This window comes from Perna viridis, chromosome 3 (genome assembly GCF_037379345.1).
Source record: "Perna viridis isolate PV_CMFRI_1.1 ecotype Kerala chromosome 3, ASM3737934v1, whole genome shotgun sequence".
NCBI lineage: Eukaryota > Metazoa > Mollusca > Bivalvia > Mytilida > Mytilidae > Perna > Perna viridis.
In genome coordinates, this window is record NC_142447.1 from 44,564,414 (window position 1) to 44,581,234 (window position 16,821).

Sequence of the window (16,821 nt, forward strand, 5' to 3'; positions counted from 1 at the left end):
ACAGAGGATATAAACATCTAAAAGCAGATCCAAGGCTGATTCTTGATCACATCAACAGTGTGATAACGTCTAGTTATATAACTGATCGTTTTATTGGAGATTTAAATGTTGAACTTACAAATCTACAAATATTTGTCCAAGAAATTTTAAAAAAATCAACATTTTAAATACCACAATTACTACGCGTAAAAACAACAGAATACTAGTATCCATTTTAAACTGGATTGCATTAATTCCAGAAGTAAAAATTGCTATGTGGAGTTTTAGAGTCGTGTTTGATATACCACAAAAGAATTTGGATTTGTGTTCCATAAACAATAATAATATACTACATGGTATGGTTTACCTTTGTGATATCCAATAATTGATTATGAGTAATTATGAGGAGGTACTCTTCAAAACATAGATTTTACTTAAGTTGCAAATCAACAAACTTAATATATGGATTAGAATGCAACTTATGTGGTTTAGTATATGTCGGAGAAACACTAGAACGATTAAACAAAATAATGTGCGGTCATCGTTCGGGAATTAACTGCACCAAATTCCCGACATGTTATCAACACTTTAATCAACAAGATCATTCAATCCTCTCTATGAAAGTTCGTATTTTAGAAAAAAAATTACCATCCTACGAACAGTCCCATTCTAAGTAAAAACTATCGTAGGGAAAGAGAGGAGTACTGGATACGTAGACTAGGTACTGCAATACCTTACGGATGCAATGACAACATAAAAAAGTATTATATTAAAAGCTTATATTCAAGCCAATATAAAAATAACATAAATGTAATGAATTTATTTGACAAAAATCCAAGACAGGAAAGGAGTCATGGCCATCGTCAGTATACGTCACCTAAGTTACATGATGTCTCCAAAGATGGTCTCCTTCCTTTCATACAAAAAACTCTTGGACTTCATCACATTAGAACCAAACTCTATTCTATACCTCTCACTCTACTACACTCCCTTTACAAAACAAGTCTTGACACTCCTGTTTCTGACCCCACCTCATCATTATACAGACTTGTTGCCATCATTTTGGATATTGGTTTCCACACTCTTTGAACCAGTTTGTGCGAAAAGTCAAGATGAAGAAAAATGATCATTTCTACCACTACCGTTTGTCAACAAAGGTATAGATGCAATTAATGTGGCTAACATCCTCCATCCCAAAAACGTCACCAACTAAATTCCCCCATATTTCAAAGACAAATCCATACCATTTCTTTTCATATTCCTATACTTCACCCATTGCATCCAAAATTTTCAATTATAAAAAGCAATTGCAGAACCCTCGAGACTGAGGACTTCAAGGCTAAACCACCTGACTGTTCTTGCACAAACTCTCCATTCAAATATGGTCCTTCTGGTCACTTCGTTACGGGAGATGTATCCATCAACGAAAACGAATCTCTGCGTAATATCCTTTCTAAAGGTCCCAAGTACCATGAATCACGCTCCAAAGATTGGAATTATAACTTTAAAGTTCTTATGGATGCCGTCAAGGACTATGCAAGAAAATGGATAAAACGAGAACAAGAAGGCATTGATTCTCTGTCAGAGTGGTTAAAGGCCGTGAGGTCTTTAATTTTGTAACGAATAAAAGTTTCAAGTAGGTCAAGGAGTGCCAAAACTACAGCAGTTTTCAAAGACCTGATGTAGCAAAAACATTGTCTGCTATACATAAATATGCTGTCGTACCAGCAGACAAAGCCCAAAACAACATTGTTTTTATCTGTGAAACGTTTTCCATCAATGTTTATTATCAAAGCCAAACGTAGAAAATAATAGCAGTGATAAGACCTATACTGCTTCCACAACTCTCCAAAGACGAGATTGTGGAAAACCATAAATCTGTACTATCCTCTTTTGGTCTCTTTACCAAGGACGATGATTGTGATTCACCGTCTATGTACTGGATTCCTAAACTCCACAAGAATCCATACAAACAACGCTTCATAGCTGGATCTGCAAAATGTACCACCAAACCTCTTTCAAAACTTTTAATTTCTATACTCACAACTGTCAAAGAAGGTCTGCAGTCCTACCACAACACTTGTTACTCCCGTAGTGGTATTAATTCAATGTGGATCCTGAAAAATTCGAAAGATCTTTTGGAGACAATCAGTTCAAGACTATTATCTGAATATAATATGATATGATATAATATGATTTTTCAACACTGTATACTTCTATTCCCCATAATCAGGTTAAAATCCCGACTTAAAAACATTATACAGCGTTGCTTTTCCAAACAAAACAAAAAACAAAAAAAAGATAGTACACCTAGATACAAATATATAGCTCTTGGTAGAGATTCCTCATACTTTGTAAGAAATAATTCCAAATCATCTTCCAAATATACAGAGGAAGTTGTTTACAAAATGCTGGAACTTTTTATCGACAACATATTTGTCCAGTGTGGTGGACGTGTCTTTCAATTAACGGTCGGCATTCTAATGGGAACAAATTGTGCTTCTTTACTTGCTGACGTATTGCTTCACTCTTATGAGGCTGACTTTTAGCTGATTTGATCCGAAAGAAAGAATATCGTTTGGCTAGATCCTTTAATCTCAGTTTCCGCTATATAGATGACGTATTATCGTTAAACAATCCTAATTTCGGGGATTTGATACATCGCATCTACCCCAAAGAACTTGAAATAAAGGATACTACAGTCAATGTAAGGTCAGCCTCATATCTTGACCTACACTCAGAAATCGATGGTAAAGGAAAACTATTGACCAAACTTTACGACAAACGTGATGACTTTTCATTCAGAATTGTCAACTTTCCTTTCATCTGTGGCAACATCCCTTCAGCACCTAGGTATGGAGTGTTCATATCACAACTCATACTTTATGTCAGAGCTTGCCGTAACTACGCAGACTTTTTGTATCGCGTTAGAACTCTAACAAATAGGCTTCTGGAACAGGGTTATGTTGCTACAAGATTGAAGTCATTGTTTGAATATAGCTGAAATATTGCTGCTCGGACGTTAAACCCCAACAATGAATCAATCAATCAATCAAAAAAGGCAGATAAAGGAAAAAAAGTTTTTGCATTCTTACACTTTCCTTGCTATTTTCTGGAAAAAAATAGCGTGAATAGAAATGAGTACGAAAAATGGAAATACTACCATGAATAGCAAAATACGTAAAAGGCACGTAAACGTATTAGAACAAAAGTCATAATTTTCAACTGCAGTTTATAAGTCTCACTACTGCGACTCGTCTTTGTATACACAAAATCCGACAAACGGAAGTTGTTCGTTTGACAGAGATGCATGCGGTTATAAAGGACAGACATCTGGGAGTTTGCATTGGAAAAGAGTGAAGGATCTATATGGGGATAAGTATAATGGTGTTCCTAAAAGCCAAGGTAAGGTTATTTGGAACCACAGCGTTCCGTAAACAGTGGAGACAATACTTTTATCAACTATTAGATTCTGATTTTTTCTTTCACAATTCCACTCGATATCTCCCACCACCAACTGACACTTTTTTGGTAGTGATTCAATGGGCATAGACGGATAACAGAGGTACAGCGGCCCCTTATGATTAAAAATATAGATAATCACTGGAAATCACTTAAGTCGCCCCTTCTCAGGCCAATCAGGTGGCAACCTCTTGTCGAAATTTCTGGATCCCCACTGCAATGCAGGGAGCAATTTATATGGAGTTCATTGACATAAACAATATTAGACACCAAAAACCTCTCCGGAAATTCTGAATGAGATATTTTTCATGAAACCTGTCCCAGCAGTGAAGAGTTTATCAGAGAGAAATTACTTAGAAATCATGTAGAAATGTCATTTAAACAGCCTTTATTTGCTTGGATTGATCTCATCCGAATTAATATTTTTTTTTAAATTTATACAATAGGTTTTTATGTCACATTAGACATCACAACAAACATTAGGGACGGCTCTAGTACATGGATGGCAACACCAATGATTAATACAAATCAGGCCTGTTTGGAGTTTTTGTACTATCTTACATCAAAGTCTTCAAATTTGATTATTCAAATAGAAAGTGCTAACAAACAGCTTATTATTGGAAGTGTGGATGGAAACGAAGAAAAACGCAATATTTGGACACATTACCATATCTCTATAGAAACCACAGAACCGTTTAAGGTAAAATATTTCATTTTTGCGGTTTGATATATTTCATCACATATGATATTTCAGTTCATACAAGTGCATTTATAATGTCAAATTGAGCTAATACTTAAATCAGCCTTGTGACAAGACGTATTAAATAATTTACATAAAAAAATTATTAAGTTGTTGATAAAATGTATGCTAAACTGAATATGAATAAGGGTGTTCGATATCACATAACCACCACTGCATGTTCAATGTGTGCCTCGATGTTGTTATATGGGATCTGATGTGAAAATATTCATATCCTGCATTTAGCATACAAAATATGTATACAGACAAACCTGTCTTCTGTGACCATCCAAGGTAAGTGAATAAAAAGGTCACATAAGACAGGCGGTCACATAAGACAGACGTAAAAAATATGTATGCATGTACATTTGTATACACCCTGATAATCGTGCCATCTATTATTGTGATCACTGAGAGTATAGAACGTACTTATAAACATTAGATACATAAAAAGTCGTAGCCCCTCTTTTTCTTGACAGAAGAATAACACATGATTATTTTTTATATCTTGAACGTACTTTTTGTTCTATCACAAAACAGTTGTCCTTAACAATTAACAACGATATTACAGATAGTATTTCGCAGCACAAAAAAAGACCTGCATAGTTACATTGGATTAGATGATGTAAAGGTATACGAAGCACGTGAGTGAAATAGAATCATATTTTCATCTATCAATGTTTTCTAAATGCATATAAACGTATTGTTCTACATCCCTTGTAAATGGTTATCTTTTGACAGACATCCTTAATGTGTTTGTAAAAGTTGATTTTCTTCTGAATCGAATTTGCTGGTCTTGATTTTTAACGTCCTCCACCTATCTGTTGACAATCGTCAGCATGCCTGGAATGATTTACTTCCTTTTCCAAATATTATTATAGTGGCATTTGGTAATTAAACAACTAAACGACTAAAATCGGACTTGACTATTAGTATGTTTGCAATAAGTACAGTACCATTCCTTGTAAAAACCAGGCAGTGGGCACAACATGGTGTGAAATAAACCAAAACTTTGACTACTTGTACTATTGGTAAACCTAAATATCGTATAAATTTTAAAGTTACAACAATAAGCATACAAAATTATAGTAAAATAAGATTCCAAATAGGTAAATGTAACTACAAAATTTGGCTTACTAGCACTTACCATCTTCTTCCCATACGTTTAATTATAAGACTGCAAAAAAATAGCGGTCGAATTATGTTATGATGCTTTCGTAGTCGTCGGCGTCGTCGTTGTTCTTGTTACCTCGTTTCCGTGCGATAACGTTGAGGTGAAGGGTACAAAATAATCCACGAAAGCACCCTGAAATTAGAACTTTTGTTACTTTAATTGAATTTCAAAATATTGTGCATTATAATTGTATCTAACCCAGTTGTTGTGTCCATAATGAACTGTAAGTGTTTAAGTGTGTCAGAAACTAATATTGTGTACAGACTTGCCCCAAATGAACTGAGTTCAACTGTTTGCGGTTGTATTATGCTGCACGTTTTTGTTAAGATTTTTATTTTTTTATTACAGAGAGACGAACGAAACCAACAACTTCAAAATCAAAACCGACCACGAGAATTTCGACGATTGCAAAAATGTCACCACCCTATACCATGCCATTAACTGCTTCCACATCTGTAACAGTCATTGCAACGCCATCTACAACATCAACACATATTATTTCTACATTGCCTACTACTATACAAACTACTTCTAGTTTAACTACAACACTAAATTATATAATTACACATCCAAGAAACACAACAATGACTAAAACACCTACTTCTTTGACAACAATATATACTACATCACCTGAAACTACAACAATTTCAACAATCCCAACAGTTACAACACCTGCTACAACTACAACACCTGCTACAACTACAACACCATCTACAACTAAAACATCTTCTACAACTTCAACACATACTACAATTACATCAACTAAAACTACAAGAGTTACAACAGCCTCAACAGTTACAGCACCTTCTACAACTACAACACCCTCTACAACTACAACACCTATTACAGGTACAGCACCTTCCACAACAACATCATCTTCAACAACACGTAATACATCTAAAACACCTTTTACAACAATTACTACAGCTTCAACACCTTTTTCAACTAAAACACTTAATACAACTTCAACAACTGCTACCACCACAACACACATTACAACTACACCACCTAAAACTATAGCACCTTCAACAACTTCAGCAACAACAACTACAACACCTACTACGGCTACAGCATCTTCTTCAACTATCACATCTAATATAGCTACAACACCCTCCAAAACAAAAACATCTTCTAGAACACTTAATACACTAACAACTGATTCTACAACGCCCACTACGACTTTACAACCTTCCCCAACTGAAACACCTAATTCAACTTCAACACATTATACAAATTCATCACCTGAAATTATAACAACTTCGGCAGATACAACACCTACTACAACACCAACAACACCGTCTACAACACCTACTACATCATCTTCTACAACACCTACAACAAGAACAACATCTTCAACACATACAACAGCAACATCATTACCTTCTACAACAACAACACCTACAACTGCAACAACATCTTCTACAACAACAACACCTTTTAAAACTCCTACAACAACAACAACGCCTTCTACAGTACTTACTACAACTAAAACATCTTCCACAGCAATAACATCAACACCTACTACGGCTACATCATCTTCTACAATACCTACAACAAAAACACCTACTACAACTAAAACACCTTCTACAATTACAACACATACCACAACAACAACACCTTCTACAATATCTACAACAACAACACCTTCCAAAACACCTACTACAACTAAAACATCTTCTACAACAACAACAACAACACCTACGGCTACATCATCATCTATAACACCTACAACATCTTCTTCAACACCTTCTACAACACCTTCAACAACAATAACACCTTCTACATTATCTACTACAACTAAAACATCTTCTACAACAACAACAACAACAACAACAACACCTACTACGGCTACATCATCTACAACACCTATTACAACGCTAACTACAGTTTCAACACATTCTACAACTACATCACCTAAAACTACAACATCTATACCTTCTACAACAACAGCACATTCTACAACTACATCACCTAAAACTACAACATCTTCAACAACTTCAGCAGCTACATCTACTGCAACTTCAACACCTTCTACAAAATCTCCTACAAATGCAATACCTACAAAGGCTGCAACATCTTCAACTACAACACATAATACAGCTACAACTTCAATACCTTCTAAATCTACAACTTCAACACCTACAATATATACTACATCAAAAATAACTTCTACAATTTCACTACCTACAACAGCTGCAACATCTACAATTGCAACACCTTTTGAAACACCTACTTCAAATATATCGCCTACTGCAACTTCAGTATCATCTAAATCTTCAACATCTACAAAACCTACAACACATTCTACAACTCCAACACATTCTACAGCTACAACACGCTCCGCAATACCTTGTACAATGCCTAGAACAATTTCAACACCAATTGCAGGGCTTACTACAACTATAGCATCTTCTTTAAGTACAACTACAACTTCAATATATTCTACATCTACAACATCAACAACTGCAGCACCTACTGCAAATATTAAATATACTACAAAAACAATACCATCTTCAACTTCAGTACCTACAACAACTGCAACTACACCTACTGCAACTTCAACAACTTCTACAACACCTACTAAATCAATACTGACCACAATAACTTCGACGATTTCTAAGACTTCAGCACCGACTACAATGCCATTAACTACTTCTAGATCACCAACTAAACACCTACTACAAATACGACAACTACAACACCTAGTAAGACAACATTAACTTCAACATCCACAACTACACCACTTCTTTTTATAAGATCAACGTTTATCGCCGCTAGAACTGCAACATCTCAAACTAAAAGTTTTACTTCTCCCACAAAAAATCGCACAACTTTAACTACAACTACCTTTGCTACCAACACAATATCTTATTCTACTACTAAGCTCACTGCTATTGCTAGAGCAACCACTATTTCAAAAATTATTACTACAACAAATCGTAACGAATCTACTATGCCATCTCCTAATTCCTTTATGACATCTCCATCCATTAATGGTATAATAAATAACCCCATGACTCCTGATATACCTTTCATGTCTAAGCAAATCACTTCGAAGCCAATAATTACCATAGGTAATAATTCTACTGACAATGATACAATAACAAATAGTCTTCAAACGACATCGATATTAAGTAATATAACGCATCCAAGGACAACCTCTCGAGAAAAACAAAAAAATCATACAACAGTGAAAGAAATGAAAACAGCTACAATTAATACCCCAACAGCAAATACTAAAATTATCTATACTCATATTCCAATAATCCAACAATTATTAACTCATTCAACTCTTCAAATTACAGCAATACCTCATGCTACACTTTTAACATCCCCGAAAACAATAGCAACAAAAACCATTACTGGAGCAATTAATTTGACTCCAACAGTGTGTACAACATTTTCTCTTTTGTTTATTTTGAGAAATTGCAAATCAACGCGACCAACGGTCGCTAAAACAATATCTTATAAACTACAAGCACAAACGACAAAAACTAGAAAACTTAGCCCGACAATGACAATTACAGGAATACGGCCAACAAAAGAACAAACTACAAATCAATTCACACCAAGAAGGCCTATTTATTTGGTATCGAAAGTTACAAATACATTTAAAAAGACGGATAGGGTATATAAACAAGATACAAAGTTACAGCCGATGATATCGAGAAACCTTCCGACGACGACGGCTACAATTTTACCGTTAACAATAGCTACTAAAAAATTCAAGATGCAAACAACAAAGACAACTTCGTCTGTAGTTACATCTCATTCGATGCAAGTGGACACAAACAATTACTCAAAAACAACTCAATTCGACCGAACAATACGTGAAAATGAAACATCATTAAGTGTTCCTTTTCCTACTACCGTGAAAAATGTTGGTTCTTCGAGTGAACTTAGTATTCAGGAAATTACTGTCATTACTTTATGCTGTGTAATTTCCGTATTTGTTGCAATTTTACTACTAATTTTCTACTACTGTCATATTCGTAAACATCATAAACGTATGGAAAAAGATTCTGGATTGACGAGTGTTGAGCTTTCGTTGCATCAATTGAATATTCGATATTTCAATGAAAAGTTTAATTCTACACAATCTTCACTGACAGAAATTGAATTGAATACAAAACTTCCACTGAATAGGCGTTATAATAGTTTTAAAAAAACTAACCACGATATAATTCAGGTACAACAAAAGACATATCCAAATCAGCCGTTGGTTCAAAATCCAAATAGACAGGATTTTTTAAAACTAAAACTAGCTGCTACTGACGAGATGTATCACCCTTTAAACAGCCGATATTTCATAGTCGATGACAAAGTTAAAGTATAAAACAAGGAAATATTATGTACATTGATAGAAAAAGTAAAGATCGCGTATGTGTTCATCCAGCAAATAATGATTGAAGACAAAAGAGTACAAAGTTTTAGTCTGCAAGCCAGTATAACCCTCTATCTCTTCCCTAGAGGAGTTTTTTTGTAGTTTTGTATATATTAGAATTTATCGTGGAAGTATTTGTCTGGAAAACCCAACGTTAACTCATTTGATCATTGTGAACCAAATACTTACCTTTTGGTTTTGGAACAAACGGTCATAAAAATACGATTTAGTGAGTAAGACCATCCTATATGCCATTATAGAGCTTTTTTTATACATACATGGTTTATTCCCAAAAGGCAATTAAAAATAACTGTTGACTCACCAAAATCTATTTATGTTAAAAATGAGTCATTTACGTATTTTCTACTCCACTGAAAGAGGTACATTGGGTTATAATATTTTTTATAAAGGATGTTACGTTTGAGAAAAATGCTGACATAGTCCAAATGTTCATCATCAGAAGTAAAAAATTCTACTTGCATTTCACCTCTCTTCTGATTTTCTAATTTTATGTTATATTCGACATTTTCTCAGTCTTTCATACAGCATGTTTTTATTTGTAGAAGTAGTTATGACTATTTGGGAGGCGGATTCAAAATAAACTTACAAAAGCTTGTTTCGGATTTCATTGTGGGAATGTTTCTTAGATATACATGTTTATTACTAATAAGAAGTGTTTAAACTAAAGAAATATAACCAATCCCTTAAAAATATGGATGATGATTCTAGAAATTTTGAGATGACCGTGAACCAATGCAGAGCCTATTTTTCCTGACAATCTGTTTTAGTATACTTCTAAGCAGATAACTTATTACCTGCATTCGAGTAATTAACGACAAAGAACTAATAGTAAACCCAATACATATGGAACATAATTCTTGTTAAAAAAAATTAAAGAAAAAAAAGTATAATAGTAAAATATGAACAAACACAAAGGCAAAGTTGCTACTTTCTATACTGTTATTGAACACAATGTCCAGTTATTTCGGCATACAATGTAGCCATTTTTTATTTGAAGCACATTACTATGCATCACATTAGGAATCAACGAAAATTCGGGTAATCCTATATACAAACGCAGTACGTTTCATAAGGATGAAATCATTACAAGTCTTTTATGGCCTCATTGAATATATCTTAATATAAGCGAGAAGTCTGAGGACTTACCTTACAAATATTGGAATTCCAATACTACATAAGGAAGGAAGGGACAACAAACATACTGTATAATTGTTTACCCGCAGAATGCTATTTATCATGCTATAAAAAACTATAAAGATCTTTGGTTATTCTTAAATTTTGCTCCTTCCATGAAGTTAATTCAGTTAAATCTTTTGACTTTTCAATATTATATGCTATCTTGCCCCCAATAAATTGAAAACCCATCTAAAAAATCGTCCACAAAGCATTCAACTACAAGGAAGTTAAAAAGTTAGTTCCTCAGATTTCACATATTTACATATACAAATATTTACGATTACCACTACAATCTAATTTTTGAAAATGGCTTCCGTTGATTTATCCACCAAATATGACTTCTTGATGCATCATTTTCGCCTGAGAAATAGGCGTTTGGCACCAGATTATAAAAAAAATACGTCTCATACGCTGCCAAAAAAGGTTTTTCGATATCCAGATCTAATTGAGATACATTCTGTTTCTGGCTAACAAATTATAACCGAAGGATTTTCCTAACATCATCAATATATTTTTGTACTGTTTTGACTACAGGTTTTACCAACTTTTCCCGGTGCCAATATTATGCTTCCTATTTGTATTGCAATGCTGTAATTGCAGCAGAAGATTTAATGCGATATAACACCTGTTTTCTCCCATTCTTCGGCTTCATTCACACCGCACGAGCGAGTGATTAAAATTTGTAATTTCCCGCCACGTGCCGGAAAATTCAAATATCGCGTGAAGGCTCCCACGCTTACCATGTTTACCATGTTTATAGTTGATATCATATTGTTGATCAATTGAATACTTGCTGATTTACGAATGTTAATCATATCATATTTTAAAAGAGTACATGCAGTTGGGAGTGTATCAACTAATCATAATGGTAGTGATATCGATGACACAATGACTGGATGACTGGAGGGGAGGTCCTTGATGACATAGTTGATGTTGGGAGAATTTAGGGTGTTTAAAATTATTTTTGTATTGTTTCATTCATGGGAGAAACAGATTCTCCCTCAATTTGTAAATCTTTAGCTTTTAACCATCTCGAGTGGAGAAATGCTACAATCCACTCGAGACTGAAGGGGAATCTATATTGAACCCACCATTTCAATCTGAAAAGCCTGTACCAAATCCATGATCCACTGCGGTTCTTCTAACTTTCCAGTATTTGTCTTGATATTGTCATTTGTTACACGGACTATCCTGTTTTACTATTCCCTTTGACTATTGCCTACAGTTTATCGGTTAGGTAATTCTGTCATTACCCTTCATTGGTGCTGTGACGTCATTTATGTCGATTGGATCACACTCTGCAATTCAAATAATGCCAATTAAAATTAAAATTTACGTTTCCACGAAACGTGTAGAAGTTGCTTCCCGTTTCCTGATCTGTCTTTTGAGAAACATATTGTCAATGGAACTGCTTATTATTAATCGAGGCAGCGTAAAGAACGTGGATATCAAGTTACAACGAAACCGAAAAAGTTTGAATTTTCGACCGCGGTGGCGGCCATTTTGAAATGGCAGCTGAGACGCACGCGATTTTTTTTCGTGATTTTGTTTGGACTATTGAGCTTATTATATACACCAAGTTTCGCCAAATTCTGATTAGCGGTTTTCGAGATATATGATGTTCCAATTTCCGGTGTAAAAAAATGGGTACCTTTAGTCCGGCGGCCATTTTGAAAAAATAGCGGCAGCTGGAAATTATTTTATGAATTTCTGCATCCTTCGAAGTGTAGTTCTAACATCTTGTAAAGTTTCAACTCCATCGGACCAGCTACTTTTGAGAAAAGGGGCGGACACTTTCAACAATTTTTTATGACAGGAGAATTAAAATAATGATAATAACAAGAAGAATAAGAAATACAGTAAAAACAATAAGTCACCGCCAGTTCTAAATATATTTGGACTCTAATCCATCAGAAACCAAATAAACCAAATTAATTCGTATAAGCATTTTCAAAAATTAAAAACATTTCTTAAATATTTAGAGATAAACAATACGCATGGAAATTAATCTTCTGCAATTGGTTTTTAAATACAAAAATACTTAACTATATTCGTCAAAGATGCGAATCGAACGAGTTTCATGATTTAAGCAACGCTGATCTCCTTTTACTCAATCAGTAGTCATTCAATGTATTTTTATCTGATTGCTTCCACTCCTTTATGACGTCATTTTTCACTATGATGTCACGGTTTTACATGGATTCGTTTATAATTTATAATCTTGTAAGGTAGCTAGTTTCTGGTGGTACCATTGTATATCCCTGAGCGGATGTAGGTCAAAACATGGATGCTATAAAAATATTGTGCATTTTCTTTTTGCCTCTATACAAACTAATTTTATGTCAAAAGATATGAACAATGACTTATAAATAGAGCAAACATCACACTATAAGATGACAAACTTTTTTAAAAAAAAATCTAACATGACATAAAAATGTCCCACTGAAAAGGTTGGTTTAAAGAGTGCAAAACGAAAGTGAAAGTAGAGAAAATGGCTATTTATAGTTCAAGACTACTTTTCTGTCCGATCTTCGTGGATTCACCCTATTTTCTTTGCGGGAAATTATTTTTTCACATGTCCTTATAAATGCTACATAAGTGAAAGTTTTATTGAATCAATTTAAATTTTTTTTTTAATCCTAAAAATATGCACTTCACTATAGAAGTCTACGGAAAAATTAATACGATACTGAGACCTGGTGGTGTATATCCTCAGTGTTTTTTTTTTAAATAAGAGTTATGCTTCTTGGTATTTTAGAGTAAAGTAAATATTTATTGTCAAATTACATTATCTAAAGTATTGGATTATGACTGAAATCTACTTCATTAAATTCAATTTTGGCGTAGGCTATTGTCATCACCTTACGTTCATCGCCGTCATTGTGAACTTTCATTTAAAATCTTCTTCTCTGAAGTAACTCAGTGCGTTGTTATCTGATTTGGTCATCGGTGTCTGTATGGCATTCCATCGAAAGTTATGCTGACCGAGAGTTAGATATTGCCTCTACTTATAACTAACAACACAATATGGTAAATTTCAATTGCAAAATTACCATATCTATAAGACTATAAAAGTTATTGAAAATAAGTGTGTGAACCTCCTTCTTGCTTTAAAAGCTCGACAAATTGAGTCGAGGTTGTATTATGAGTTTTTCTTATAGTTTTCACTCTTGAAATGTATAAAAATATTGGTTTTTTTAACAGTTTTAGGTGAAAATAATATGACAGTGAAATCTGTTAGAACCGAATCTTTTTCAAACAATAAAAAGTTCGGTAAACACAGACTTAAAATATAAATGTAACTCAAAAAGTATCTGGTTTCACTATAATAAGAAAAAAGTTTATAATGATGTTGGGATACTATAACGATATGGAAATTGTGAATATGTCAAAGAGACAACAACCTCATCAGATTGAAAAATGTCGGCTAAAGGCCGTCCATGGGTTTTCGGTGAACGACGAGGAAGCCATCAAGTGTATCTGGTGCAATCCCCCCCCCCAAATAAAAAAAAACATTATATACAGGTACAGCAAAATATGTGCCACTTTATATTCAAGCAACGTAAAAGTTAACTTAAAGCTTACAAATACTTGGTTCTTATGATAAAGCCTACAAATACTGAAATGATTCTAGTGATAATGCATACAAAAAATGTAAATGATTCCTGGGGATAATGCTTATAAATAATGCAAATGGCTGTTGTGATAATATAACGAGAATGGAAATGGTGAATATGTCACAGAGACAACAAACTCACGGGGATGAAAAATGTCAGCTCAAGGCCATTTATGGATGTTCAATGAACGACAAGGAAATCCTCACACCACAGAGCAGGCTACAACCGGCCACAAAGCAACAATATTCACAGGTGCAGCGAAATATGTGCCCCATATACTCCAGCAAAATAAAGTAAACTGGAAAGCTCAAAATAATGAAATGATTCTAATGTACAAATAACGAAGTGGTTCTAGTGATAATGCTTACAATAGTCTCCATTTGCAAATGTTGGTTTCATGATATAAGTAATCATTTTAAGATGTGAGTGCCATTTGGTCAAGTGTATCTGGTGTATTAAATGTTTAACTTAAATATACATCTGAGAGAAAAAAAGTACATTAACTTACCTTTATATATATATATTTATATGTCTAAAGGATTGTAGAACGATACCGATAAATATGTTAACACAACATTATTAGCTAAGGGTCTCAATTTCTGCCCAGTTCCAGGTCCTGTAAATGAAACCACCCTGATCGAGGAACTTGACAACTTCGCCAGAAGTTTGAGGATCAAAGAGTACTTTGGCTCAAAAGAGAGTGAGGGTCAAAATGAGTGTGATTCAGACGATGAAAACAACTATCGGTTTATAAAGAAAAGTGAGTGGGTCCCTGAAAAGAGCAAACATTTAACTTTGGAATCATTTATTGATAATGTAAAATCTGACTTAATAAGAAATGTAAGGGTCAACGTAGAGAGTCGCGATAATTTAACAATAGGGGAACGTGCTGCACTTCAAGGTCTAAGGACCAATGACAATATCATAATAAAACCTGCAGACAAAGGCAGCGCTGTAGTGATCATGGACAGATCCGCCTACATTAATGAGGCCGAGCGTCAACTTAAAGACGACCGTTTTTATATCAAATTAACAACAGACCCCACTCAATCCGTTGCGGACGAAATAAACACTGAGTTAAACAAAATGTACGATAATAACCACATTGACATTAAAACTCTTGAATATCTCAAACCTGAAAATCCTAAACCTGGTCGATTCTACCTACTCCCCAAAATTCACAAAGTTAACAACCCAGGTAGACCTATAGTCTCTGCTAACGGCCATCCAACAGAGAAAATTTCGGAATTCGTGGACTTTCATCTACGCCTACATGTTGAAAAACTTCCATCATTTATAAAAGATACGACTGATTACTTACAGAAGATGCAGGCTCTGAATCCCTTTCCACCAAACACCACTCTGGTCACTATGGAAGTTACATCTCTCTATACCAACATTCATCACTCTGATGGTATCGAGGCTTGCAGAGAAGTATGGGACTCTCGGGAGGTCAAAGTTCCACCTACTGACTGTCTAGTCACTTTGCTCACAATGGTTTTGAAAAAGAACAATTTTACTTTTAATGGAGACCATTACTTACAAATAAATGGCACAGCTATGGGTACCAAAATGGCTCCGTCTTATGCCAACATTTTCATGGGAAAATTTGAAAAAGAACTACTTGAATCCTCTATAGAAAAGCCTCTGTCCTGGTATAGAATTATTGACGACGTGGATATGAAGTGGACACATGACGAAAAAGAATTAAACAATTTTACCGCTCGTGCCAACAATCAACATCTTTCAATTAAGTTCACTCACGAAACATCAGCTACTAGCATCTCGTTCCTCGATACCTCCAACACCTTATCGGGGGGAGAGCTCTCCACGGACCTATACTCAAAACCAACTGACAACTGGCACTGGGCCTCTGTCGAGAGAAACTCAACATTATCCAAAGTCTTTCCCGAACCACCTATGATTGCTTTCAGACAGCCAGACAGTTTGCGTAGTCTACTTGTGAGGGCTGAAATATCTAAGCCCAACTTGACTCCAGACGAGAGTCGCTCCTGTGGTGACAAAAGGTGTAAATGTTGCAACCAAATGCACCACTCGTCATCATTCACCAGCACAGTCACGGGGAAACGCTACAAAATATTTTGCAACGTGCACTGCAAGAGTGCTAATGTAATATATTTGCTCCACTGTCCCATCTGTGGCCTTCAATATGTTGGTGAATCTAAACAGCCTTTTCACAAGCGCTTGAACGGACACAGGAGCGACCTAACAAAAAAGCCTTTACTCCCAGTGAGTCTTCACTTCAGAT

General features: G+C 34.8%; 1 protein-coding gene across 1 annotated transcript; it reads left to right on the forward strand.

Annotated features, from left to right (window-relative positions):
- The first annotated feature begins 3,175 nt into the window (after nt 1-3,175).
- On the forward strand, nt 3,176-10,344 carry LOC148622422 (uncharacterized). Its single transcript, XM_088572317.1, has 3 exons — nt 3,176-4,141; nt 4,752-4,824; nt 5,703-10,344. The coding sequence occupies exons 1-3, from the start codon at nt 3,944-3,946 to the stop codon at nt 8,072-8,074; spliced, it is 2,643 nt and encodes an 880-aa protein (XP_088428443.1). The 5' UTR covers nt 3,176-3,943; the 3' UTR covers nt 8,075-10,344.
- The last annotated feature ends 6,477 nt before the right edge of the window (nt 10,345-16,821 follow it).